Raw genomic sequence first — 26,035 nt, 5'->3', positions numbered from 1 at the left:
TTTGGGAAACCTAATCCTTCCACAACGATTGTGAAATTCTTTGAGGTCTGGTCAGACGAAAAGAAATTACTCGGCGAGACTTTCACGGGAGCAAAACAGTCGAAACTCTAGCAGGTACACGTACAGGTATTATGGCCGACTGAAAGAGTTGACAAAGGCCCGATACACGGGGTAGACATGCAAAGCGCTGAAGGTGCAGACTCCCACGCATCGGACAGCTAGTAGTAGCCTCTCCTATTGTTGTCATAGGCATAGGCAGAGATAGAAGGCGCAGAGAGAAGAGCCGCGCCGGAGTCTGTCTCGGGGCCCTATACGCATGGTCATTGCTTTGCACAACTTTCCCAGGCGACCCTTTCATTGTTACGTATACATCATTGGCTCGCCGAGCGGAGAATACGAGCGAGTAAAGCAACGTTCCTACGTGCCCATAGATGTAATATTTCGTGTGTGCGCGCCAGCCCAGACGGATGATGCCCTGCAATTCCTATAGCTATATGCGTCTCGGACAATAATGCATCGTCTATTTATATATGTATGTACGATATGTATGTATAATATACGCGCGTATGTATATATACGCGTTCACGATTGAGAGAGCATTAGCTCTCTACGGGGAGTGGACGATGAATAAATGCGTATTCCGGCCCGTGAGTACTCGAAGCTTAAATTTACACGCTCATCGATCCCTGCGTACACCTTTATAATCTAGCATTGCATATACACGAGTGGCTAACGTGCACGGACACTTTTTTTACCCGATTGGAAAGTGACAACTTTGGATAATTTGTATAGCGAGGCAGCAAGCGGGAATGAGATGATTTCGAAAATACGCGATCGGCCCCGTCGATGCATAAAAACAGCGAGCGTTGGAGAAAAAAATCCATTTACGCGTCCTGCACGCACTCGCAATTTTTGTCCTGCGCGGCTTTGTGCAATTTTCCTCGCGCCTTCTATACGCATACGTTCGTAGGCATAGCTGCCTTGATTGACACTCTCATATTCGAAAGTGCCTCTGTGCTGGAGCGTACGCGCGACTTTTTTCCATTAAAAACACAACGCGCAACTCCATTTCCAAAGACACGCGCTGATTGTCACTTTCAATATGTATCTGCTTATATATACGTTTATATAAATCGTCTGGTGTCTGTGCAGAGGCAATCTCATTAAGCGCCGCTTAGGTATATATACGTGGCTCGATCGTCTAACCCCTTCGAGTTGTTCTCTCTCTCTCTTTCTCTCTTGTAGCCATGACAACGCGCGCCCACCTGCACACCTTACCCCTTGTACGCACACACGTACACGCGTCTCTATAAATTTTTTCTGTACCTACTCCTGCAAGGTGGATACGGCGCGTGCAAAGGGTGAATTCCGACGAGCATCGCGCGCGCTCGAAAGACGGGATGTGCGGCTCGCCTTTTTGGCTTGGGATGATGAATCGTACTCGCATTGCCGGAAGCGACATTAATCACTGACTTTTTCACCTATATGCGTGCACCTATAGCTTTAGGGTACACACGGCCCGAGCTTTTTATTGGCTTTTTTTCCGCGTTTTTATTTAGCCGCCACACGTACATATAAATGCACATCGTTCAAACACTCACCATCGTTGCTGCTATTAAAAACTCATAGCTATATAGATATACTCGTGCATGAAGAATTCGAAGGCGGCCATTACCGAGAGAGGTGTTTGCGTTTGTTATATGTAGCAGAGAGCGAGATATTAATAAGAGGTGAGAGAGCCCACCATGTTTTGCTGTAGTAACACCATGTTCTTCTTTGCTCGAGCGAGAGCTCGTCGAGATGGGGAAGATTTTTTGTTTGATTGCACGTAAGCTTTCGGGAGTGTCGCTGCCTCGAGTATCGAGCCTGTACGAACGAGAAAATTAATTCACTCCGTATAAGGAGATTTATGTACTTCTTATTTGCCACTAAACATTCATTTTGTCATTTTTTTTGTTTATACCCATCGCAGTTTCAAAAATGATTTTATAATATAATATCCAGTGAAAAATAGAATTTCGAGGCGCTCGACTGTGAACGAGTAGAGCGAACGAATCAACCCTTTGCTATGGAGCCAGCCCTCGTGATTCGGTTAGCTAGTGCACGTCGGCGATAAATGGTTACCAGAGTAAAGTATTTCCGAAAAGCCTTACCCGTACACTTTCAACTCTTTCACCGAGCTTCGAATTACAAAGAGTTAATGCGATCGTCTTTCGATATTTTCTAGAGGATTCAGGTACTTTAAAAAGCTCGAAGAAAATATCCGAAGATTAACAATGCATACCTTTCTAAATAATATTTCCCACGCCGTGTGAAAAGGGCCTTTAATCCGCGAAATGACAGTTCGTGAGCAGTCTCGGAGGATATTTAAATGATACGAGCGTTTAATCAATCGCCTAGACGAACCTGTCAGAGAATCCTTTCACGGACAATGACGACGAATCGATCCATCAATCGATTCCCCTGCGAGATAACGTCTTGAGCATGCACAAGCTCTAAATGTATAATGTACAAACGATACACAGCGAAGATGAAGTTGTCGTGCAGTCTCCGAGCAAGGGTATTAAGCGATGGAATCGTGATTCGTCACTTTGGCATTATTGCTATATGTGGAGCACGAGGGCACGTACATCGCGTCATTACTTTACATCAAAACGGAGCAAGGAGTGAAAAGGCTTGCGCATAATCCACTGGATTCCACACTTAAAGATCGGCTATTGTAGTTTTAAGTGCTTGGAATTAAGCTGACAAGTGCTCTTCTGGCGAGATCTTGTACAAAAAGATACGCTTTTTCACAAATTTGTCCAACTCGTCGATACCGAGTCGATTTCAAAGTGAAAATTAAAATACGCTCGGAGACCGAGGGGGAGAGAAGAATCGTTATCTCGCGGGTAGCATCGCTCGATAAAATTCATCGTTGAAAAAACGAGGAACGTCGTTAGAAAAAATAAAATAAAAAAAATTCGCCCATCAGTGCGTATAAGCTAGCACGCGAACTATTCCATTAAAAAACTCATTCGATACATAGAGCAGGTTGCTTCTTATTGCGAGCAATAACCACCGAAGCTCGCGTACTTCTCTCATAATCCTGCAGCGGCGAAGGAAAAAAGTAAGAGTTTGAAATTAAAGGAGCTGACGAAGAACTCGATATCTTGGCCTACCCCTCGTGCAAAGCAAAAGAGGGCGAGCTCAAGAGAGAGAGTTTAATGATATTCCTGATTACGACTCGTAGGAGAAGCGAGCTTGCCAGCGCGCGCCCTTTTTCTCATTTTCTCGCAGCTCCGATTTCTCCGTTCCTCGCTCACTCGCGCGCGACTGTTTGATTATTCCACCTAGCCTCTCCCTCCCTTATATTTTATGGACCATACACGTGTATATGAGAGCGAGCGAGAGAACCCGAGTACTTATACAGCACTTGTGCTGGGTTATATCGCACCGTTGACGATTTTAATTTTTTTAATAACCACTTTGACTCCATGGATCAAGCGGTGAAATTTTTATTGCGTCGCCGCGTGATGCTTCATTGAGAAACACGTCTATCAACCATGATTGCCAGTCAGATTTTTTCTCCTCCATAGCCAAGAGATCTTGAGAACGACGAGTTTGAGCTTTTATACGTATTCAAACTTTTTCATTTATTGCCTTTTACAAATGATTAAGACGAGCCTCAACTTTGTTAATAATCGAAAAATATTGCCATTTTTAATCACAATCAGATAGTTCTTCAATCGCTATAACGTTCCTTTTTTCAAACTTTACAATTTGAATTCTATTCAACTAATTTTAATTTCGTGAACTATTAAGCTAAACTCATGTATATATAAATTTATATTGTACTATTTTGAAACGAAATTACAAACCTTAGTTTTTTCTAAAATTGAATTACTTTTTTTATTTGATGAACTCTGCTAATCACCAAAAATTAAATGCTCGTGCCATAAATGCAAATGTCAATATTTTACAAGAGTGCATTTGATCAACGATTGAATATCATTGAAAGTCATATACGCACTGATTCAAGAGTGAAATAATTTCAATGGGTTTAAATTCACTTGACGGTCATCATTACCATATTTGTATATCGCTGTCGACGATTACGTCGGAATTTCAATCAGAAAATTTTGGAATTTTAAAATTGATAATACAATTTTATTCATATTCATACGCAAGTCCTATACAAAGATTACCGTAAAATCTAAAAAATTTCTCCAAATTATTATCATACATTTTTCGTCTAAAAATGAGCTCAAATTTCTATCATGGCTACCGTCTGTATTTCATTGAATTAATGCGTGTTGTCGCGGCGAAATCGCGAAAGAGCAATTTTTTCACTACCCCTACTATAGGGCTTAAAATTGAAAACACGATTTAGAAGCGTGGAGAAGAGAAATAGAGAGTGAGACAGAGAGAGAAAGAGGAAAGGAGCAAATACAGAAAAGTGTCACACATTGGCAGGTATAACGGAAAAATGCGGGCAAAGTGTTTTTTTTTCGACATAGAGGAGAAAAGATACGCCACCCGCCTGTGGCGGCACGAGTGTACACGCGCACACACGAGACTCACGTGCTGAGTTGTATACATTCGCTTACATATCGGTTGAATTCCGCAAGACGTTTTATTATTATGTTTTGTTAGGCGTCTATAAGGACGGTACGCATGGATCTATGTATGCGCAGGGTCTTTGTCACGATTCCGGATATATGTAGGTAGGTGCTGCATGTATAGGTGCAAGGCGCAGCAGCGTGTGCGGGTGGAGAAATATTATTGGCGGCAGCGCTATACTTAGATGCTAGCGGTGGATGAATCTTTCTTTTTTTCTATTGGCATTTGTGCGCGCATCTGCCTTTTAATGCGACGTAACGGATGTCTAGCAGCTCTTCTTTTTCTCTCCTGCATTAGCTTAAAAAAATTGCCTATACTGTACGTAGCTACGCGGAAAAGTGAATCCGAGCTCGGACATTGTGCGCGGCGCGCATGAATACTCGAGAGAAGGCGTGACGCGATTTCCTTCATCTGATTTGGTTGCGCAATCGATCGAGCGAAATATATTTATGACGACGACATTTTTAGTGAAAAGTAGAAAATCTTCGTGTTTTTTTGGCACCAAACGATGTATGTCGCGCAACGGAGCTCAGTCGGATTATAAACCAGTTGCAACAACATATGTGTCGAGCACAAGTCACACAGTCGACGGATTCGTTCTAATCAAGTGCCAAGCGATTAAATTTCAGAGAGGAAACGCGACAAAATCCCATCGTCTATTTTCACGTGTCACGTACAAATAGTGATCCTATATTTTACGATATCCGCGAACGATCCAGAGAAAACAAAATATCTTACCGCATTGATTGCTTTCTCTATTATGCTCTAACCCGCTCGCAGCCAAGATTTTACTGGCCGAGTTTCAATTGATCTCACAGTGCTAGATCGATGGCACGCTTGAGAAATTCAATGTCCAAACTAGACCGTCCGATGTCTTAGAATATGCTGTCTCTGTTTATACTGTTATAATGAGATATGTAACGACCATATGTTAAAGAGTGAATTATTTACAGCGTCGTTTCGTGAAAGGATGCCAATGTCTCTGTGTGCCCATGTATACAAGTCTATTCAAGATCTACCAGTGGATGAATGAATGAACGAATGAACGAATGAATGCGGAGTCGCGTGGACAACTCGAGTAATTATGCAACAGGCGTAAACAGAAACCCGTTGGCTCGTGCCAGCCTAGGAAATCCGATTAAATTAGCTCCAAACTCGAATTACGCCAGTAGGCGGCAAAAATTTGTCCCAGCAACCTTATGCTTGTTCAATTCGTTGCACTGCGAATAGGTGTGGAATTACCGTAATCTGCATATTTCGAATTTGAATTGTATCAATTAAATATACAAAGATACATTGTTGCATCGTAGCGATCCGATTTCAGTCGATTGAGAAAAACTCATTAATATTTAAAATTTGTTTTTTTCATCATGTTCACTACAGCTGTCCTGTAAATGATGCCCGTTCGATTGCTGCGATTATACGGCAATCTCGCTTACGCGCGCATTTATGTAATTCATAGTGGTACGGAGTAACGTCGGGACTTTTTTTCTCTCCGAGGTAACAATGGAATTGTACCGCTGAAAAGTGCCCAAAAGAGTATATGGATAAAAATTGTAAAGGCCTCTGGCGCTGCTCGATTGCTTCCAACGCAATATTTTCTATATTTTTCGATATATTGGTGCGGGGCCCGCACACGATGGGTTGCGATTATCGTCCGACCGACTGACCGAATGAAAATAATCTTAGACGTGGCGTAACGTTTTCTAGATCCATAGCGTACATAATGCGCAGAGCAAAGAAAGAAACTTGCTCGAAGAAAAAAAAATTTATGTAAGAAAATCGTTTGCCTCGTATACCTACATGCTTTTCGTTTGCGCGCGTGCGGCTGCATCTTTCGAGTAAATCAAAAACCTCGCACTCGTCGCATCGCTTTATTCGTTGCGATTATGCGAGAGAGATTTGTATTTTGTATATCGCTCGACGCGCCAAAGTTGAGATGTTGCCCGATCACGATGGGGTCGCACGCCGATGACATTGCATTTTGTTTTACCTTCTCTTGTTGGTCGGAAATTCTCGACTTTTCTGCAAACGTTTGTAAAATTCCGCGCTTTCTCTCCTTTAGGCTATTTCCCAAGGTGACTATTATTATCTACTTGTGAAAATAATTGTACGATGAAAATATCTGCATGGTCAGGATTTCCGGCTGATTTATTAATTAATTTTTATGTAATTAAATCTGGAAGGAAAGGAAGCTGTAAACTCAAGTTTTTACAGTTCTTGCAGTATGTGTATACCTAACGAAAGATTATGGCAATTAATACATAGAGCGACTTGCCTGATTCATGGGGTTATACAATCGCTCAAACAAGGATGTTTGATTCAAGTGACATTTTCCCATAATCTGAACAGACCAAGAGTCTATTTATAACCCTGACTGGCTCTGCAGGATATACACTTTCGATTCGTCCATCGATGAAAAATTTATATGCGTCTTAGGTTTATGTGTATTTGGGTATGCTTGTGTGAGCCTCGTAGTGTGTGCCAGTCTATACGTACCATCGACGCATACTATCGAAAAAACTCACATGGCTTTTCGACTCCACCCATGCTCCAAGTGGAGGACATTACTCAAATCTCCCGCACGACTTTCTTCGTTCTTCTTCTGACATCAAAGGAACTGCTAAAAATCGACCTGCATCCTGTAGAAAGAAAGTCAAGAAATTCCCTTTTTTACGATTTATCGTCGCGCCACACACACACACACACATACGTACACTCTTTCGTGCATCGTAAACAAAAAGAGAAAAGGAGAATAGAAAGAAAACCCTTCGTCACTTTGGATTTCTCGGAACGGCTTGTTTAAACTGTGAGCTGTGTAAAAAAAGAAAGAGACAATCGGAGATTATTAATCATTTTTCTAGTTTAACTTCAACACGGATTAATCCGTGCTGTACACTTTATAGGAGTAACACACGTTGCATCTTCTAGTTTTGAAAATTAGAACGTAAAGAGCTCGACACTAAAAGTTTTGAACTATTGTCTATGTTGACTTTTGGATTTTGGATTGACTATGACGGCGAGGGAGGGTTGAGGTTGCTCAGATGCAGCGATTAGTACACGAGCTCGATGGTGAGCAGCGAATGATCCCAAAATCAAATAGGACAATTTTGAGGGAAATTCCTCTCGCGACGCGATTGATGGACGTAGCCCGATTAATTGGCATATCGGGCCTATTTATCGTCTCGGATAGGATCAAAAAATCTTGGACGTTTTTCGCACCCCTTACTAATAATATAAGTAAGAAGAATCCGGCGCGAGTTTGGTCGCGCCAACAGCCTCTTGAGACGTCAATGCCTCGACTAATGTATCCCTACGTACGTGCATATAGGTTGCCGTGTCTCGACTCTGTCGCTGCTGCTCTCGAGTCTAGTATTGCGCGCAACCATCGTCATCGGTGCTGATGATCGCTCGATTCTCCGAAACATCTTCGTGGCAATACAAAAGCAGCACAGACTAGTATAACTCGCTACTTCGCTCCCTTCTCTATAGACTCTCTATTTTCCGCAATTCTACTAGGGCCATCCATATGAGTAAACGTACGGGGGTGCAGAGAAGACACACGAACACACACACACACACTCTAAGACTTTATTATTATTCCTATACGCATAGATACACAATGTAATGACGAGGCACATCTTCGTCTCTTTGACGCTTATATTATCTTCTCCTTTATTCTGGCCCGGGGAATGCTCTGGATCATCGCGAAAAAATACCCAATACTTTTCATTAGGTTATAATATACGTACAGACTTTTTCGTCGAGCTCTAAGTAACGTGCCAATAAAAAGCCTTTGTACGCCAACTAAGATAATTCCATTTTTTCTCTCGTATATTCACCTTTTTCGTGCTGGCTTAAAAAATATTTACTTAGCTAGTCGCGCTCGTGTCCTTACTTATCCTAACGAGCATATTTATTTGATTTGCGTATACACTTACTAAAATATCGAGTGATACAGCTCTTTTGACCCTCGAGTGAACTCTACACTTTTTCAGACTGATCTTTTTTTTAATTGCAATGCGAAGATTGAAAATCATTGAAATCGAAACTAAGCCGTGCTTTGTTTGCTTCTGTTTTTTTTTACGAATTAACCCGCATGAGTAGCTCGATTCATGACTTGATCGATCCATTGTAATTTGCAATGATCTCCATTCGGGATCGCTCAAACTGCTCGAATCGAAACGCTGGACCCAACTGTCGATGAATATTGGCCCGATGTTATAATGATAATTTTTATTAAGAACCTCCTGTATAAACTTACTGTAAACTCTCAATTCATGGAGGCAGCTGATTTAGTCGTGCGCTGCGCACACGCGTCAACCTCTTTTGTAACTGTTCAAGATTTACTCCTTATTTTGTTAAAGAAAGCGAGTGATCTATTGAATGGTTAATGGAAGTCAAACGCCATACATAATACTTTTCACTCCAACATAATAGCGAAAAATTTTTAAATTCATGATTCGAGTGTCACCTTTTCCGACATGGACCCCGAGCAGACAATATCTTCGATCATTCGCGTGTCATCGATTAATATTTGAATCAAAATATCGGGACTCATTGTGCTCACATACAAATGCTTGTCAGTCGATTTTCGGTGAAAAAATTAGTTTAAACCTTTGTACGTTAAGGTAGGTGAAATCGTTTTGTTTTCACTATTTATGTTCAGCAATTTATTTCGAGAGGAAAGTTGAAAACTGGATAGTAAAATTGTTGAAGGTATAAATAATGTACAAAGATTAGAAAAATCGTCGCTTTACGCTGGTTCAGCTCGAAAATCTCACTATAGCGGTGGCCCCAGCCTGTAGTATATCGAAATTTGACGTCAAGTTCAATTGAGCGAGCGTCGAAAATATTTTGCGTCAGCCGCATATATTTATTTAATAATAATTACTCAGTCACAAAAAAACGATCCGGTTTGTATAATAAAAAAATGTACGAAGCTTCATAAGAAATACAAATCGATCGTGACTTGTCTGAAATATAACATGTTTTGCTATTCAATAAATTGAATAAAAAATATCTTTTGGTCGGCAGCGATTCGGAAGCTTGAAAAGTAAATGTGGAAAACTCTTTAGAGGATCGAGTAAAAATCATGCAGGTACTACGGCAAATTGCGCTTGATCTTCTTTATTCGAATATATTCTTTGATTTTTCATTGTACTTGGCATGCAACCCATGGTATTTTTGTACGATTTCACGCTTGCGCAGCCCTCTGGAAAATTCGTTTCCGGTAGTCAATGAAACACCTGAAATTGTAAAATATGAAAAATAAGTTCGTGTTAAGCAATAAGTCTCAGTTTTCGAGATCGTGAATGTCAATTAGCAGCGGCTCATCCGTTTTTTTTTAAATATATATGATATTTGCCATTATGCCGAGGTATAAACAGATTCCTACTGCTGCTGCTGCTGTGCACGAGCATAAATCTGTATCATAAGAAGTCAAGAAGCTGGAAAATTTTTTTTTTCGTCAAAGACACGGTGAACAAAGAAGATCAATCTTTGAGCTTACGCCTAAAACGAAAAAAGTTTCGTGCTTGCCCGCACGACAGTTTATATTATTGGCAAGATGAATAGAGTTTCATTTGAGAACGGGTGTGCAACAATTTACATAAACAGGGATTGTACCTTTGCAAGCAGCAGCACTAGACAAAAACGTATAGGTCTAACCAGCTAGTTATTGACTACCAGACAATAAATGACCACTCGATTAATAATTACTTATAAATTGGATATATAAAAACGGATCAACTTTCAATATTATAGCTGCAATTATAATTAACAACCCATAGCATAAAACTGTAAGTAACCAGATAATGGAAGAAAGAGAAAGGCTTGTTTCCCGATTTTGTTTGAAAGGTGTCTAACAGAGACCACAGGAGATGCGGGTCACCAAATTTCCTGAAAATTTTTTCGTTTTCCCCTGGTATATAATAATGAAGCCCCCTATGCTTAGTTTGATCCAATAGGCCTTAGGGCCCATTTTAAAAATGATTTTCTAATTTATTGAAAAATTTTTGTCGTTTTCTAACCGTAACAGGATGTCTTAAACGAAGAAATAAAAAATGTAAAAGTCTTAGAATTAGTCAAAAAATACGTCTGAATTTGGTCAGAATTTTTGAAACCTGCTATCACTTATTTTCAAAGGCCCAAATTTGACACGTTTTTACGTTTTTCTTAAGAATTTCAGAGATCTTTGAAAATAGGTGATAGCAGGTTTCAAAAATTCTGAAAAAATTCAGATGTAATCTTTGACTAATTCTAAGACTTTCTAAGACTAAGCATAGGGGACTTCATTATTAGGTACCAGGAGACCACAAAAAATTTTTCAGGACTTTAGGTGACCTGCATCTCATGTTACCTTTTCAAACTGTCAATGATTAAATTAAATTTAAAATGATTAAATTTTTCATAAATGTGTCAAATTATAAGAAAACAAAAAAAAATTTTTTTTGAAACTTGAAAAAAAATTAGAAAATTTTTTTTTTCGCATTGATAAAAAAAATATAACGGGCTTCATTCTTAAAACATTCGACAATAAATGCAATTTAATTAAAAAAAAATTCATCGTCCTGTCATGTGTTAGGAATTCCATCTAGTTTACAAATATGTAAACCAAATTTTCCTACGAGGTTTGGTTCAAAAACTGATATTCAAACCCGTCACTATAGCTTCCTCTATGGAGGAAGCATAACGATTTATATCTTCAATCTCGATTCTGCTGTGACTGTGTCGATAACGAAGATAGCAGAGCGACTTTTCGCTGCGGTTGAACTTGTATTGCCAATCATTCATAGGTGACGCCTTCGTAATATTTAGATTATCGTTGCTACCGTAGCCATTCAAGAATGTATTTATTTAATCCCTTTTGCAAGTGTACAATTTTACGAAAGCTTTGGAAACTAATGAATGCTTGATTGGACCAAAGATGTATCCAAGTACAGATTTTCGAGACATTAAAATCAATTAATACATTAAAATATTTATTTTTTAATGCTATACAAATGAACAAAAGCGAATATTGTTTTATCGCGCGTGAGATTAATTCACGATATAAATTTTCCAGCGAAGCTCGTGAGTAAACAGATCGACAGTATCGTGAAGCCAGCCAATGTCATGGTAGAAGAATTGCAAGAATCTTCTGAGCATATCGCGCAAGCCTGGATTATACTGTGCTCTTCTTTCAATTGTTCCAGTTCGCAAACGTCGTGCTTTTTCGTGCATTTACGAATGACGACTAAATCCTTCTCGTGATTCGTTACGTTTGCTAAAAATCAAAGTTCATCGTTTCAGCCATGCCATTTTCACGAATATGTTAAAAAAGCTATGTCGGACTCACATAATATTATTTTGGCACATTTCCATGTATTCAAAGTCGATGAACGCGGAAGGATGAGTTTCGAACAATCTTGGGTGAAATTTTTCGGTGGTTTATTTTCACATTCCGGATCTACCCGGCTGTTGCATTCGTAGCATCTAAATGCAGAACCTAAAATCGATTTCTTTCAGTAGAAGGCACTTTTTCACTGTATGACGATGAGTAGCCTACTGTTTACGTACCTGGTATCACCATATGCACTGCGATTAGAGAAATGATTAGGCACCTCCACAGACCGATCATGTTGCAACTCGATAAAATTATCTGAGCTGGAAATAGTTGATTAATTGATGCGCAAAAAAAACCTTAGCGCACAGATCAAATCGCTGCGGGTTCTGTCTCGCGCAAAGTTAAGAAAATTACTGGGAAAAATATCGCAGTGCCATCAGCTTTTTACATCTAGTCAATAATGAGATAAGAGTGATTCAAGCAGTACAAATAATGCACACGTCACCCTTCGGTGATTCATTTTAAATTAATATTTATTTATTCGGATACTTTTTATTATTCTTTTTTTCAGAAAGGGTCATAAGTCATAAAGATGAATTCTTCAATCAACTCATTTTTATTTGAAAAAATAATTCTTTTTTGTGTTAATTGAGAAAGTAATTATTCAAAGCAAATGTAAAAGACGTATTTGAATTTTCTAACTTTTATTTTATCATTCAGAATTGTTCGGATAAAGGGTTATGAGTCCAATTCTTGATTGTTCATCGATAATTTTAAGTTACCATTTGATTGATTTATCGCAAATTACGTATGTGGCGTTTTACGTTAACTTTCCGAGTGCGACGCCCGCGCGGCATTATTAGGCGCAATTACTGAATTTCTAACTTTACGGAAAGCCTCGAAATGCTCTTTGAAAAATAAGTAACATAAGGTTTCGATTTGTTTTTTCTGAAATTTCTAATTATGTAAACAGATTTTTTGAAACATTGATAATTTCGAATATTGTATTTTTAATTTTTTTTAGCCTACCTACAATACAATAAGCAAAATATTTTATTATTTAAAAAAAATAAAATCTAAAAAGGAAAAAAACTTGAAAAAGTAAAACTCTAGAAGCTAAAGGTCATAGCTTATTTTTTAGTATTTTACCACGAAAATTTAACGGTATACTCTTGAAGTGTTGTTCTTTAGTATTTACTTCAGCTTTATTAGCTTATTTTTACCGAATCTATGAAAAAAGATCTCAATGCGATGCGAAGATTATAAAAAATAACTATANCCCCCCCCCCCCCCCCCCCCAGGAGTATTTAGTACTTGGCGAGGTAGAAATGTTGCAATTTCGTCTTTTAATGTAGTAGCTAGGGTGCTGCGCTTAGAAAGTTGACGTAAACTGTCAATTATATTAAAATTCATTCTGAATAATATAATGTGCACTACAGTTATGTTTTAATGATGAGTCAGATATTCTGTAAATCACTGAGATTTCCCCAATTCAGTTTTTTGATTTGGAGTGATCATTATACTACGAAAATTAAAATGACACTATCTTCTCTTTGTTATATATCGCTTTAAACCCATTTGGGATTAGCTCGGTATCATGAAAGATCAATTACGATTTTCTAAATATAACATCAATCAACGATGTGCTAAAGACCAGAGTTCTGACCAAAGCGCGACGTAACCTTTTTTCAAAGAGTTTTTTAATCCGTGAATCAGCTTTGTGCGTTAACACATCTATATGCATAAAATAAAAGAAATCTCCAGGTGGTCGAGAAAACATGGGACTTTTTCAATGTTGAAGCCAGATAGAAACTATAATGTGGTATCCCTTGCGGGTACTCATCTGGTACTGTAACAGAACGGACTCGTAAAGGATTTCTCTAAGAATCAATCGAAATTTTTCTCTTTTTTTGTTCGGAAAAGAAAAGGAGTGTTGTAGCACATTCTATCGATTATATCGCCGCCTACAGATTCGGCTTCAATGAGACATATTTTCATTCAAATTAGCTGGATGTGTCTTAATTTACCCAAAGGATGCGAGCCGAGATATGTGAGTATCGGATTAAGTAATTTGTCGCTTTGCTTCGATTAAAAGAGTATTACACGCACATGTGTGAAATGGAATTCAATTGAAAGAGGTATAGAGATCAGCGGTCATACGCGTGTACATAATGTACATGGTGACAGGAATTGAATTCGAAGCGGCGGAAGTATACATTGTCGCGCTGACATTATTCCTCGTACGACAATTTTTTTACCTAAGCCGCAAATTATCGACGATTTCATTTAGATGTAAAATTATCGAATTTCTCACGGATAAAATTTAACGCTAGTATACGCATCAACGAGGAGACCTCATAGTTACCACTAAACGTGATGTAGGAAATGCAGCGATACCGATCGCTCATGGAGAGCCGATCATTGGCCATTGAGACGAAATCTACCGCAATCGAGCTTTCGTGATCATAATACCGATAAGTTACATATTATATGTATGTCTTCGGATCCTTTAACATTAACATCCGTCCAATTTATAATCTCTTTTTGCTCTCTCTCTCTCTCTCTCTCTCTCTCTCTTCTTAGAGTTTTTCACTCCGTCACAGTATGGGATGCGCATATTCGAGAATCAGGTGTGAGTATTGAGTCACTTGGATGAAATTCTTTTTTCAATCCTAAGCAACCCGATATTAAAGCCTGCTCGTGTAAAAAAATCGGCGCATGATTTTCGCGTTACTTGCAATATTTTTTAGGCCTTTTAAGAATCTTACTTATTGTGCTAATGGAGCTGCCTACGCGGGTCATTCAGAGGTGGCAGCTCGTGAAACGCGATCGTACATAGACGTATGTGTTGGTGCGCATGCTACATACGCGGTGGCGTAATCCGCCTACGTACGTATTCGAGTGGACAACGAGGCGAGGCGACAATATGCGCTTCTTCTTCTGCTTCTTCCGAAGTTGGTCGCGCCACAGGATGCGGATTTGTTGCGCTGCTGGAGCCACGCCGCACGCCATCACCGCAGCAGCGCACGAATTGAAATATCGCTGCAGGTATACGCGCAACCGAAGAAGCAATTCGATCGGAAAGTTTTTCCTACTTAGATTGCGGCCGATTGAGTTTTGCTGATGCACTAAAACCAAAAATGCGCCTACTGGCTGCGCCCATTGATGCGTAAGACTATTCACAGGGCCTCGATTTTGTCGAGCTATATTGAAAGTTTCGCGGCGAAAAACGCGTACGTTGCTCGTCTATCAATTGTCGATACCGCCGCAACCGCTGCAAGAGTACTTTCTCGCTAATCATGAGTATTAGCAGGGATTTGAGTTAGTCGTCCAATAATAAGCTGTAACTACTGAACGATACAATTTTTCACTTTCGTGTCCAAAAGACCTTCTTTTTCATTCACCCGCTGTGACGAATTCCATATAGATTTTCTCGATATACTCATATTTATTGTTTTTCTTCGGCTAAAATGCACGACATAGCCAATAAAGGAGCAATCGAGCCGAGCCGCAAAACAAATAATCTCTGCACGATATTACGATCGGTACACAGATACCGATCGAGATCGCGCGACAACAATCAAATCATATGAACTTCATCGTCTTTGGTCGCTATATGTATACATAAGCAGTGAGAAAAGCCGCTGAGAGAGTAAACAACCTTTTTTCCTTCATCTTTCTTGGCTTCGGCTTTGTGTCAACATATATATTATATATGTATACGATTTATATCCTTTATTGAGACTGCGGTGGACCTGCAGTCTCGTCGCTGCTTCTATTCAATCGTTTCTTATTGTACACGCGCCCTGCATCAAAGGGGTGCGCACTGGCGCGAAGCTGACTCAATTGCGTCACACACGTACATATAATAAACATCTCTGCAAGCAAAGAGATTTAAGCCTCAAAGGGTTTCGCCGTACGTAAATACGTATATATTTACTTGAGAGTCGCATTTTCTTCAATCGAGTGCGTGCGTGTGCGTGTGTGTGTGTGTGTGTGTGTGTGTGTGTGCATAATATAGCTGCCCGCACAGAGGCCGAATTTGAAGCAAAGCACGAGATTAACAGCTCGCCGCAGAAAATCCAAGGATTAGAAACGCAGGCGCAATTTGTTATTTTGTCGCTGCGCGTCTATATATTGTATGTGCCAACTACTGAGCGTCATCTATAGCGCCAAAAGTGTGAAGAGTATACCGAGCAAAGACGCAGAAAGAAATTGTCGAGCTCGAGGATCGTTGCATTCATCTGTATACAGAGCTTTGTCTATGCCGAGAAACCCCTTTTCTTCCAAAAGAAACTGACTGAACGACGAGGCGCATCAGCTGTGCGCGACGGGCTATAAATTATCAAGCCGCTATTTCATCGGTTGCGCTCGATGTGGTCAGGCAACTTGTGGCCTATATCAAAGAGGTCAGAGCTAACTTTTGTATTATCTCTTGTTTATACAGGCACACAATGTACAACGTGACCCAGTCTTTTGGCGTGCGTGTACGAGTGTGAATCTCTTTGTGGCGGTACAACCCCTTTGCCTTGACTTTTCAAACGGAAGTTACGATACGAAAAGCGAATGTATACGCAATACATTACTACGCGTAGGTTGTAGCAGCTCACCACTCACGTACTGCCAACTCGATGCATCTGCGCGATATTGCGTAGTCAACTGGTCCGCCACCGCCGCGCAAGATGTTGTTATGCCTACCGATTCATGCCCTGCCCTTTGTTACTCTCATTTTGACGAATAAAAGAATTTTTAATGAATCACATCTGTTTCCAAAATTTCACGAAAAGAGATCGATCGTGTTTCTTCTCGAACTCAAAAGAAACTGGCCACATTCATGTCTTAAGTAAAATAGTAAGTAACAATTTTTTTACTCTTTCATTCGTATTGAAGTTGTATCATTGCTACAATCAATTCAATCAAAGATACTATCTATGATACTACCTGTTTTCTTCATTTTCATTTTTGTTTTCATGTATTGATAATTATTTTCATTTTTATGACAGGTGTACCTCTCCTTTCTCTGTTTATGATCCTGACTTGGAAAAGGGTACCTGAACTGATTTTTCTCATGCAATATGTCTAGTATATTTTTTATTGAATGACGGATTAATTCGTCATTCTTGCTACTCTAAATGTAAACAAATAAGTACTTTTTTACGGGCTAGGAGACTATTTTCTTTCTACTATTAAAAATTAAATTATAACAGAACTACTAATTATGAATAAATGTATTCATTTCTGATTCAGTGTTTAACTTTTAAGATCTTTTCTAAAGATTATGTATTAATGTTTCATATTAACCCAACGTGTAATTTAATTGAAATCATACTTTGAAAACATTGTGTTCTAATGTGTCTCATTAAATGTTCACAATGTTTAGTAAATCAAAGCTTTGTTTTTTCCTAGTTCAACGGCATTGAGATATATTTTTGAAAATTAGACGAAACTTACATTTTTTTAGCTATCAAGTATTAATTAATTGATATTCATTAATTAATATTAATCAGTAATTCAGTTATCTCTATGAATTATAATCACCAAACGTACAAGTTAAAATACCACCATGCATACTGCAAAACTCGTTGTTAGGGCCACAAAAATTAATTTTTTTATGTCAACTAAGAATATTGTTGATTCGGCTAAAATATTTTTTTATAGCTTCAATTGCGACTTTTGTTGTGTGTACACAACATTTTTTTGGTGTATAGTTTCATCGATATACGTTCAAATAATAAGTTCAATACAATAGTTCATTTTCAAAACAATAGTTTCATTTTTCTTCATTATTATAATCCACGCGAATTACAATATTTATCTAATCAATATCAAACTTCAGACAGTAAATCGATTTTGAAAAACTTTTGCTTGTTTCAAAAAAGCTTGTTCTTTTGGAAACGGTGGATTGACTTTCTTAATCAATTCTAGATTATTGTAAAATTCGTCGTGTTTAAAGTCAATGCAATTTATTTATAAGCGTTTTTGAAACAAGCAAAAGTTTTTCAAAATCATTTTCACTTTCATGATTCAAGTGGTTTTAATAAAATTATATACAGGTTGAGAAGAATTTGACTTTTTTTTGTAGTGTAACTTGAAGTATTTATTAAAAAAAATAATAATAATAATAAAAATGAAAAAAACATATGAAACATTAGGTATAATTCTGAGTGCCTACACAGATTTTCAATTTATTGCTTATAATACTGTCAAAAATCTTTTCTCTATTTCTTATAACATGTCAAGCTATTGGGTGAATTATCTCGACCAATGTTATCCAAGAAGCAGAGAAAAAACATTTTACATACTTATATCTTTTCTCATAATTGTCACGCAATAAATCTGTGTTCTTAATTAGAAACTCAATAGTCAGTATTAAATTTGATTTAAACTATACATACAAATCTCGTAAGCGTAAATATACGGTAGTAGAAGGTTTTCACATTGCTCAAAAGTGAAAAGATATTCTGTTCGTGTGGTATTTGCCAATCTTTCGATGCCCTATTAATCCCTTGTGATTCATGAAAATATGAATGTTCAATTAGCGATACATTATCCGAGAGGTAGAAGGTAAATTGAAACAGAAATGTTAATGACGATGATGAATATGATCGCAAGTTTGAGCATACAACAAGCAGCAGCTGAAAGTCGAGTCCGCTTAGCCTCACCTGCTCCTGCTCCTCGAAGTTAGCTCGTGTGCCCACGCGTGCCAAAAGTGGAAAAACTCTTTCTTTTTTTCCGTAAATACCATAAAATCATGTGTGTCTCACTGTACGCATTTTTTGAACTACTTTATTGTACGAGATTCTACAGAGAGAGAAAGAGAGTTAACTAAAAGTTGTGTTATGTCAAGTCAAACATTTGGATTCATTAGAATATTAAATATGTAAACTTAGTCTGTTTTACAGGCAAATCCGTTAACTCCAGACTTGCTAAAGAAGCTATTAATTGAGATCAAAACGTTTTCTTTTTGTTTTAAAAAGATGATACAAATTAAAGTAAAGTATTTATGGAGTAGTTAACGCGCGTTCTCAACAAGAATAAATATTCCTGGAAAATGGCAATAAATTCAATTTCGTATTAAAATTCTTTTATATCAATTCAACTATTGCAGATGTCCGTTGGCAATGCTAATAACAGTTCTTTAAACCTTAACTTTTTGTTAAAATATAAGCTCGTTATCGGCTATTTATCTATAGTATTAAATGCACCGATAAAAAGAAATCAATAATTATATTGACAATTAAAATTGCGCATTATCTTCGATCTTGACTTCCAACCAGACCATTCGTACGTATATTTAAGTGAGCTCAACCCGACTGCAGGCGTTTCTTTGATTGATAAACCCGACTCATCGAGTTCTTTATGTCTTTCTTTTCGTTGAACTCGTCATATTTCGTCAATCAACATTCATGCCATTCTCTTTGCTATACGTTTTTGCGATCGGTATCTTTTTACCTGGCCTTTCAGCCCAGCTGTTACATTTCATTACTTTACTCAAACATCATAAAACTCATTTGCACTGTTGGACTGACGGTAGCACTTACACTATGTAAGTCAAACATACGTTTTTTTTGAAAAAGTTGTAGTATATAAAATTGCACTGCACAAAAAAAGTTTTCATTTTACGGATGAATATTAAAATAACAGATTTGCAAGCCATTCGACTGAATAATTCAGCGGTAATCGTTGTATAACCATCATCATCATTGCGTGATATGATACCTTGCGTCATTGCTAAGTGTGAAATTCAATCAATTTTTTTCATGGAATTTCTTTTCAATCCTTCTATGGGTTACTAAAAAAAGTTTTTGAAGCATTTCGTTACTCAAAAAAATACAACGCAATAAGTATCTTTAAAGCATGATAAGAGGTTTCAGACCACTTCCTCAATATTCTCCATTGTATCAATCTGGTTAATTATCTCAGCACGTGTCGATCATAATTCTATCCTAATGATATATAACATTGAATAGCGCATCTGTGCGGGCACGTATAATATTTTTCTTCCCATCTTCAAGTATGCGTTCTCGCACACACAGATAAAAAAAGTCGAACGTGCGTATAGCAGCTGAGCTAAAGCGATCTTTTCATGTACCGTTTATAAAAAACCTTCTAATCAATGATGAATAAATGCAGAACGCGTTAATTAAATATTATAGAAAAAAGGGTATACGTAATTTTCATTTTAAGCAAACTTTTTAATTGATACTCCTTTCAATCTATTCATAGCAGTATAAAACGGCTTATTCTTTTTTCAAAGAGGTGGTCTCGAGGATTAGATGGAATTAGAATCGCCGGAGTTTTGTGTGTCAGACTGAAAACACTCGCGGATGTGGTTTTTAATCGCCTAATTGTTTTCTTTTATTTGAAATTTCTTTGAGCTCGCTTTTGTAAATGAAATTAGATTTTGAATGACAATAGTCTATTTTCAAATGAATCTTCCTAAACTCGGGTTTAGATCCACAAAGATTTTGAAAAAAAACTCGTTCACTCGGATATTGAATTTATTGAACATGTATTAAATTAAGCTTTGCACAACCGGGCCTACATACATTTCTTTACTTGAGGATTAAAGATTACGCGATCTTTATCGATTCAAAGTGACGATTTCGTTTCAATAAAAAAGCAAGGAAAAATGGATCGATTTTCTTTTCGAGACGTCTCAGCCCGGGTCGAGAGTTATAAAAAACAGATTCTTATCTAAGAAGATGGGTTTAAGCTACTCACATTATATATATTATTTTTAAGATGTACAGTGAAATTTGACGTCATCGCGAGTCGCAATCCTTTCACTTTGAGACTCTATATTCTTTAATAAAAAGTTTTTTTCGAAATATGCGGCCAGCGTATTGGAGCATCTTATTACCGTAATATCGTAAATGTAGTGATTCGATGCTTAAATTACAAGCTGAAACTATTTTACTCCTAATCCAAGGTTAAACATACATCAGCAAATATTTGTTTTCACTTTTTAACGAAAAATGAATTTGATTTGACGAGTGATTGAAAACATTGATGATCCTACTTTTCGGCTACATTAACATAGAGAAAAATTTGGCATTTGTGCACGATCAACTCTGTAAAATCTTACCCTGTTAACGTTATGTCAAGCTCATTGTATTAATAAAAAAAGTGGAATGAGTACGAATAGTTTAATAGTACGGCCAGAGTTAATTTACTCACATCAAGTCTGAGGTAGGCCAAAAGTAATTTTTTACACGTCAAATTTAATTTTCATTCCTTAGCGTAGCTTCGATGAATTTTTTGTAGAAATAAACGTTGACGTGCAAATTGACAAGGCCCGGATGATTATTTTCCAAAGGACAAGTCGCATCATTGATAGCTATCAGTTCATTGTTTTCGTTCAAGACCGGGCCTCCACTATCGCCCTGCAATAACAAAACCAAATAATCAAATTTAATAGAAAATGATACTTGTTTAAAACTTCTTTTGTTGTCAAAATTTTGTAGAAATATTTACACATCTTAGTAGAGCTTCAGGATCGGTAAATGTACACAGGTAGAGCATGGGTAATTCTACCACTTTATAATCTACTATTTTTTCTAATTTGCGATTGCACTCTTGCATCGGTTGAACAGGCAGCGATATAGTCTCCATGAACCGAGGTATCGTTTTATCATTATCAGAAGCTCCCCAACCTGCCAACGTGACGGTCTGCTTGACGTAAAGTACGTCATATTTGAGGCTCACTGGCACAATTCTTTCATCGCGAACCCTCTCCTTGAGCTTAAAAGATAGACCGATTCAAAAAGTTACCAAGAGCTCGTTGAGATCGAGCAGTGAGAAAAAGTTACTTTGAGAATGCATATGTCATCCAAATATTCATCGGGAATTTCATTATTTCCCATAGCCCAGTCCGCGTAAATGTGTACTGATCCAAGACTGTGCTTGAAGCCATTCCTCAGATCGTTCGTGCCTATAGTCACTACAATATCGTCGATGTCTTCATCGTCCATGCAATGAGCCGAAGTCAATACGTGTCTTCTTGAAATCAGAGACCCGGTACAAAAGTGATTTTCAGCACCCTCCACATCATGCGATAACCTGCCCAATGATACGACAAAGGTTAATTTTTCATACTGTTTTCTGTCGACGACTTGGACGTTTTTGCCATAAATCGGCTCCGAGCTCGTTTGGATTGCCGATCTTACTATAACGAAAAGGAAAATAATAATAGTTCATCAACTTAATCATTTAATAAACTTACGTGATATTAAGACGACTAAGAAAAAATTCATAATCGACATTATGGTAGAAATGATCGGTAAAAACAATTACCAAATGCACTTGTCGCACTTGAAATAATTGTTGTAAAGTTGGTCTCGAAGCGTGCCACTGCCGTTAATGAAACTACGTAGATACGTGCGCAGAAAACACTTGCGGAATACGAACGCGCATATAAGAGCGTAAAAATATAAGTACTTGGTAAAAATAAAAAAGTTGAAAAATAAAATTTGATATCGTACAACAAAAGTTGTGCAGAGCGAACAGTTGCACAGGCGAGTGCGCGCGCCTGCCTGGTTATTGCAAAAACTCTATGGCAATACAAGTATCGACGGAAATGCGCGTGCCACAGCCGCAACGGACACGTGTCTGCCAGATAATTGCAGAGTACTTTACCTATAGCCGAGCAATACCATGACACATCGAACGGCAAAACACGTATATTAAACGGCTATTCAATGCATATACACATTTATACCCTTTCTCCTACACCAAACGATCGCATCTTTTTTCGATCTTTGTTCAATAGATCGACCCTTTTGTGCACACAATTCATCATTCTTCGCTCAAATTATATAGCGCTGCACTCGACGTGCATGAACTATGCATAACTTTCAGTATATTTTCCCCTATTATGAAATACATGTAATTTTTATGAGTTTATTGAGATCGAAAGCTGTGAGCGTTCGAAAAGTCTCTGGCTATACCCCAACTCATTGATGACCGCTATTGTGAGGAAAATTCGATATTTAGAACCTGAGAAAAAATTGCAAATTTTCGGACAATCAAATAGTCCCTGTAGCTGACTGTTTAAATTCTCCAGCATGAGAAAATATTAATTATTCGAGAGTGTAGAGACTTTTTTGAATAAAAAAGACAACTGCTTCGCATATTCATACAAGAACAATGATGTAGTCTAGCCTTAATCTCACGATTACAATGGCTTGAAGCATAGAAAAGTCACGAGAGGTACCTTTCGAGGTCAAGTGCTGAATGGGCAAGTATACAAATTTCTGTCAAAAAACAATTGTACTATATTTCTCACACAATAAAATCTTTATGAAAATAACTTATCGATTAAAATTTCTGAAAAAAATCGCTTATTTGGTTTGAGGGAATTTTGTCGTTTGAGTTTAAAATTAGTCATAGGTATTCGACCTTAATACCGGGGAAATGGGTAAACAAACGAGACAACTGTAAGTAAGCATACAAACCCATCAATGAGATAAACGGTAGATGAACGAAATAAAAAAACAACAATGAGAAACCCCCATAAATTTTATAAGAAAGGCATTGTTTCAACGAGATCTCCAAAATCGGCCATCTCCCAGTGATTATACTTTTTGACACTTCGTTGGAAGACACCATTTGTAAATCGTACAAATCCCTGCGAGAAAACTACGCGTATCTTTCACAGGCGCTCGTACAAGGTGAAACTAGAGCAGTACAATTTTAAAAATTGTTCCAACATAATACTTATGATGCAAAGAATTTGAATCAAAAGTAAAAGTTTGCGTGCAGCATATATGTATTAACATAAGTTTGTGTGAGTTTGATGCAGGTGTCACTACATCTGCGTTAAATCTACACCCTCTGTCTGCCTCTCTCTCTCTCTCTCTCTCTCTCTCTCTCTAGAGAGATAATCCTCTGTGGAGAAGAACGTCAGCGTTATGTGTGCAGGCTCGTGGCAATAGATGTGTCCTTACGTATGCAAACGAGAAAAAGGGGAATAAGGATGCGACTCTCTGTCAAGCAAACGCGGATGTTTGATCAGACGTAATCCCTGTACATGAAAAACGCTCACTTTGAGAGATAGAGGAAAAAAAGTCTTAGAAACTACTGGCATTTTTTTAGCAGATAAAAAATGTGTTAATTTTCTAAAAATATTGTACCAATAATAGCTTCGTTCTATGCAATTCAAATTATTAGTTTGATTTTGATAATGATTTGAAATTGTTTGATCCTTTGAGTGACAATAACTTATATATACGATTGATGATATTAAAAAGAGCCATATTTAAATTATCCACGAAAAAAACTGCGGTATCGTGTGTGTGTGTGTGTGTGTGTGTGTGTGTGTGTGTGCGAGAGAGAAAGAGATGTTTACGTTGTGGAAGAAGCGCTTCGTTTGAACTTAGTTGTCAAGTAGTAATAAGCACCTACTTAGCATTTCCGCTAGTGCATATCTATTTAGAATTTTTGACTTGGCGAGTATGATCGAATTTCTCTAATAACATGCACGTGATCGGGTTGACTCGTTAGTATTTTGTATTTCCCTTCTCTTGACGAATTGAGTAAACAGATTATAAGCAGTGATGAAGAGTCCATCGTTTGTTTCCCTCGACAAGTTTTGATTGGAGCCTCATTTGTGGGAATAAACCTCAACCGGGAAGCGTAGTATTTTCTTTAGTTTACGGAAAACGAGCCGCCTACAGGATGTTTATAAATAAAGACGAGTGACTTTTCTCCGTAAACGACACTTGTGATCGCTCATTTGCGGTAACGCCTCGCGCTGCACCGCATCCGCGGCGTGCGCATATAAAACTTCTGATGCTAAAAAGAAGTGATTTTTCTCTGAATCGTTTGTTGACATACTTAAATCATTAATAACTACATTCCGAGTATACATGATAAGTATTACTTATTAAGTAATCATATTGTAAAATTTGATACGATTATGGAATTTAATCGATAAATCGATTTTTCTCACTCGTTTTCCTGCCCACTTATACATTGAAAAAGAGAATTATATCAGATAGAAGTTGATAAACGTGATTGAAATTAATCGCCCACTCGAACTCGTCATCTACAAAACGAGAATAGCCCAAGTTCGATCTCAATATATCATTAAAACATGTTGAGCCGATGTCGCTTGTCCGTATAACCCTATCCTAGAATTTCAGATTATTTCATGCTACAATGTGAAGAATATCGTGCGATACTCCCACGATCATCTCACATTCACACACAAATCCTGGCTTCTGCTACAACAGAGGTGTACAAATATATGCTATGCAACCTGCGTGCAATGTATCCTCACATCAAATGACATGTTCATTAATGCGTAACGTAATCGAGCCAAGTCTTTTCACGCAAAATTTCACCGCGCGAGCCAAATCTCCTACCCGAATTATACACATAAGTGTGCTACTGCTCAGTTTTGTTGGATGGGGAGTGAGAGGTAAAGGATGGATTGGCTTTTATTCGCGTGTGATATATACCTGCCATGCTATGTATACGCATCGAGGACAGAAATGAAGAAGGGTTACGTTGTGTTGCGTGATGTGGCTGAAAGTGACCGCATATGTTTCATTGAGAACACTTTATGAACGTATCGTGAGAAAACTTCCGTTCCCCACTTATCTTATTTGACAGTGTAGTTTAGATTTGGATTTTTTGTGCATCCACACTTTTGAGATGTATTTCAATCCTCGTCCGAGTTTTTCAAAAATGATTATTGTTCGATTATAAATAATATAATTACAAAATTAACAAATATTCATATTTATATTTTCATTAACATATAAATAAATAAAAACAATTTTTAATAAATAATTGTTTAATATTTTTTTTAATTATTAGTTCAATGATTCAATAATGACGTAAGTTGATAATTACAACCTGTTCTTTATTTTTGTAAATGGGACAAATATATAGGTCTGGCTAGTTAGGTATCTAGTATACAAGATTTTCCATTTTAGTATTCAAAATTCTCAAATTGGTAGACGAAACTCCTCACTACCAAGTATAACCCTAGTTTACCCTGAAAAGTTTTAATTTTGCATGCCAAATAACTAAAATGTTCACATTTTGGGCTTTAGTAAAAGTTACTGAACGATTTTTTAAATATTTTGTAAAATATAA

General features: G+C 37.7%; 2 protein-coding genes across 2 annotated transcripts; both read right to left on the bottom strand.

Moving 5' to 3' along the window:
• Nucleotides 1-11,439: 11,439 nt before the first annotated feature.
• LOC106659090 lies at nt 11,440-12,330 on the bottom strand. The gene is made up of 3 exons (XM_014381414.2): nt 12,163-12,330; nt 11,942-12,091; nt 11,440-11,869 (listed from the first exon to the last, which is right to left on the bottom strand). The coding sequence occupies exons 1-3, from the start codon at nt 12,221-12,223 to the stop codon at nt 11,649-11,651; spliced, it is 432 nt and encodes a 143-aa protein (XP_014236900.1). The 5' UTR covers nt 12,224-12,330; the 3' UTR covers nt 11,440-11,648.
• Nucleotides 12,331-21,098: 8,768 nt separating this feature from the next.
• On the bottom strand, nt 21,099-22,302 carry LOC106658412 (chymotrypsin-1-like). The gene is made up of 4 exons (XM_023459889.1): nt 22,226-22,302; nt 21,742-21,991; nt 21,407-21,673; nt 21,099-21,315 (listed from the first exon to the last, which is right to left on the bottom strand). Exons 2-4 carry the CDS (start codon nt 21,901-21,903, stop codon nt 21,154-21,156), a joined length of 591 nt encoding a protein of 196 aa, XP_023315657.1. The 5' UTR covers nt 21,904-21,991; nt 22,226-22,302; the 3' UTR covers nt 21,099-21,153.
• Nucleotides 22,303-26,035: the final 3,733 nt, after the last annotated feature.

The sequence above is a fragment of the Trichogramma pretiosum genome, unplaced genomic scaffold, assembly GCF_000599845.2.
Source record: "Trichogramma pretiosum strain Unisexual culture from Peru unplaced genomic scaffold, Tpre_2.0 scaffold16, whole genome shotgun sequence".
NCBI classification, from domain to species: domain Eukaryota; kingdom Metazoa; phylum Arthropoda; class Insecta; order Hymenoptera; family Trichogrammatidae; genus Trichogramma; species Trichogramma pretiosum.
Note: the sequence above shows the minus strand (reverse complement) of the source record. Positions and strands in the feature narration are given on the sequence as shown.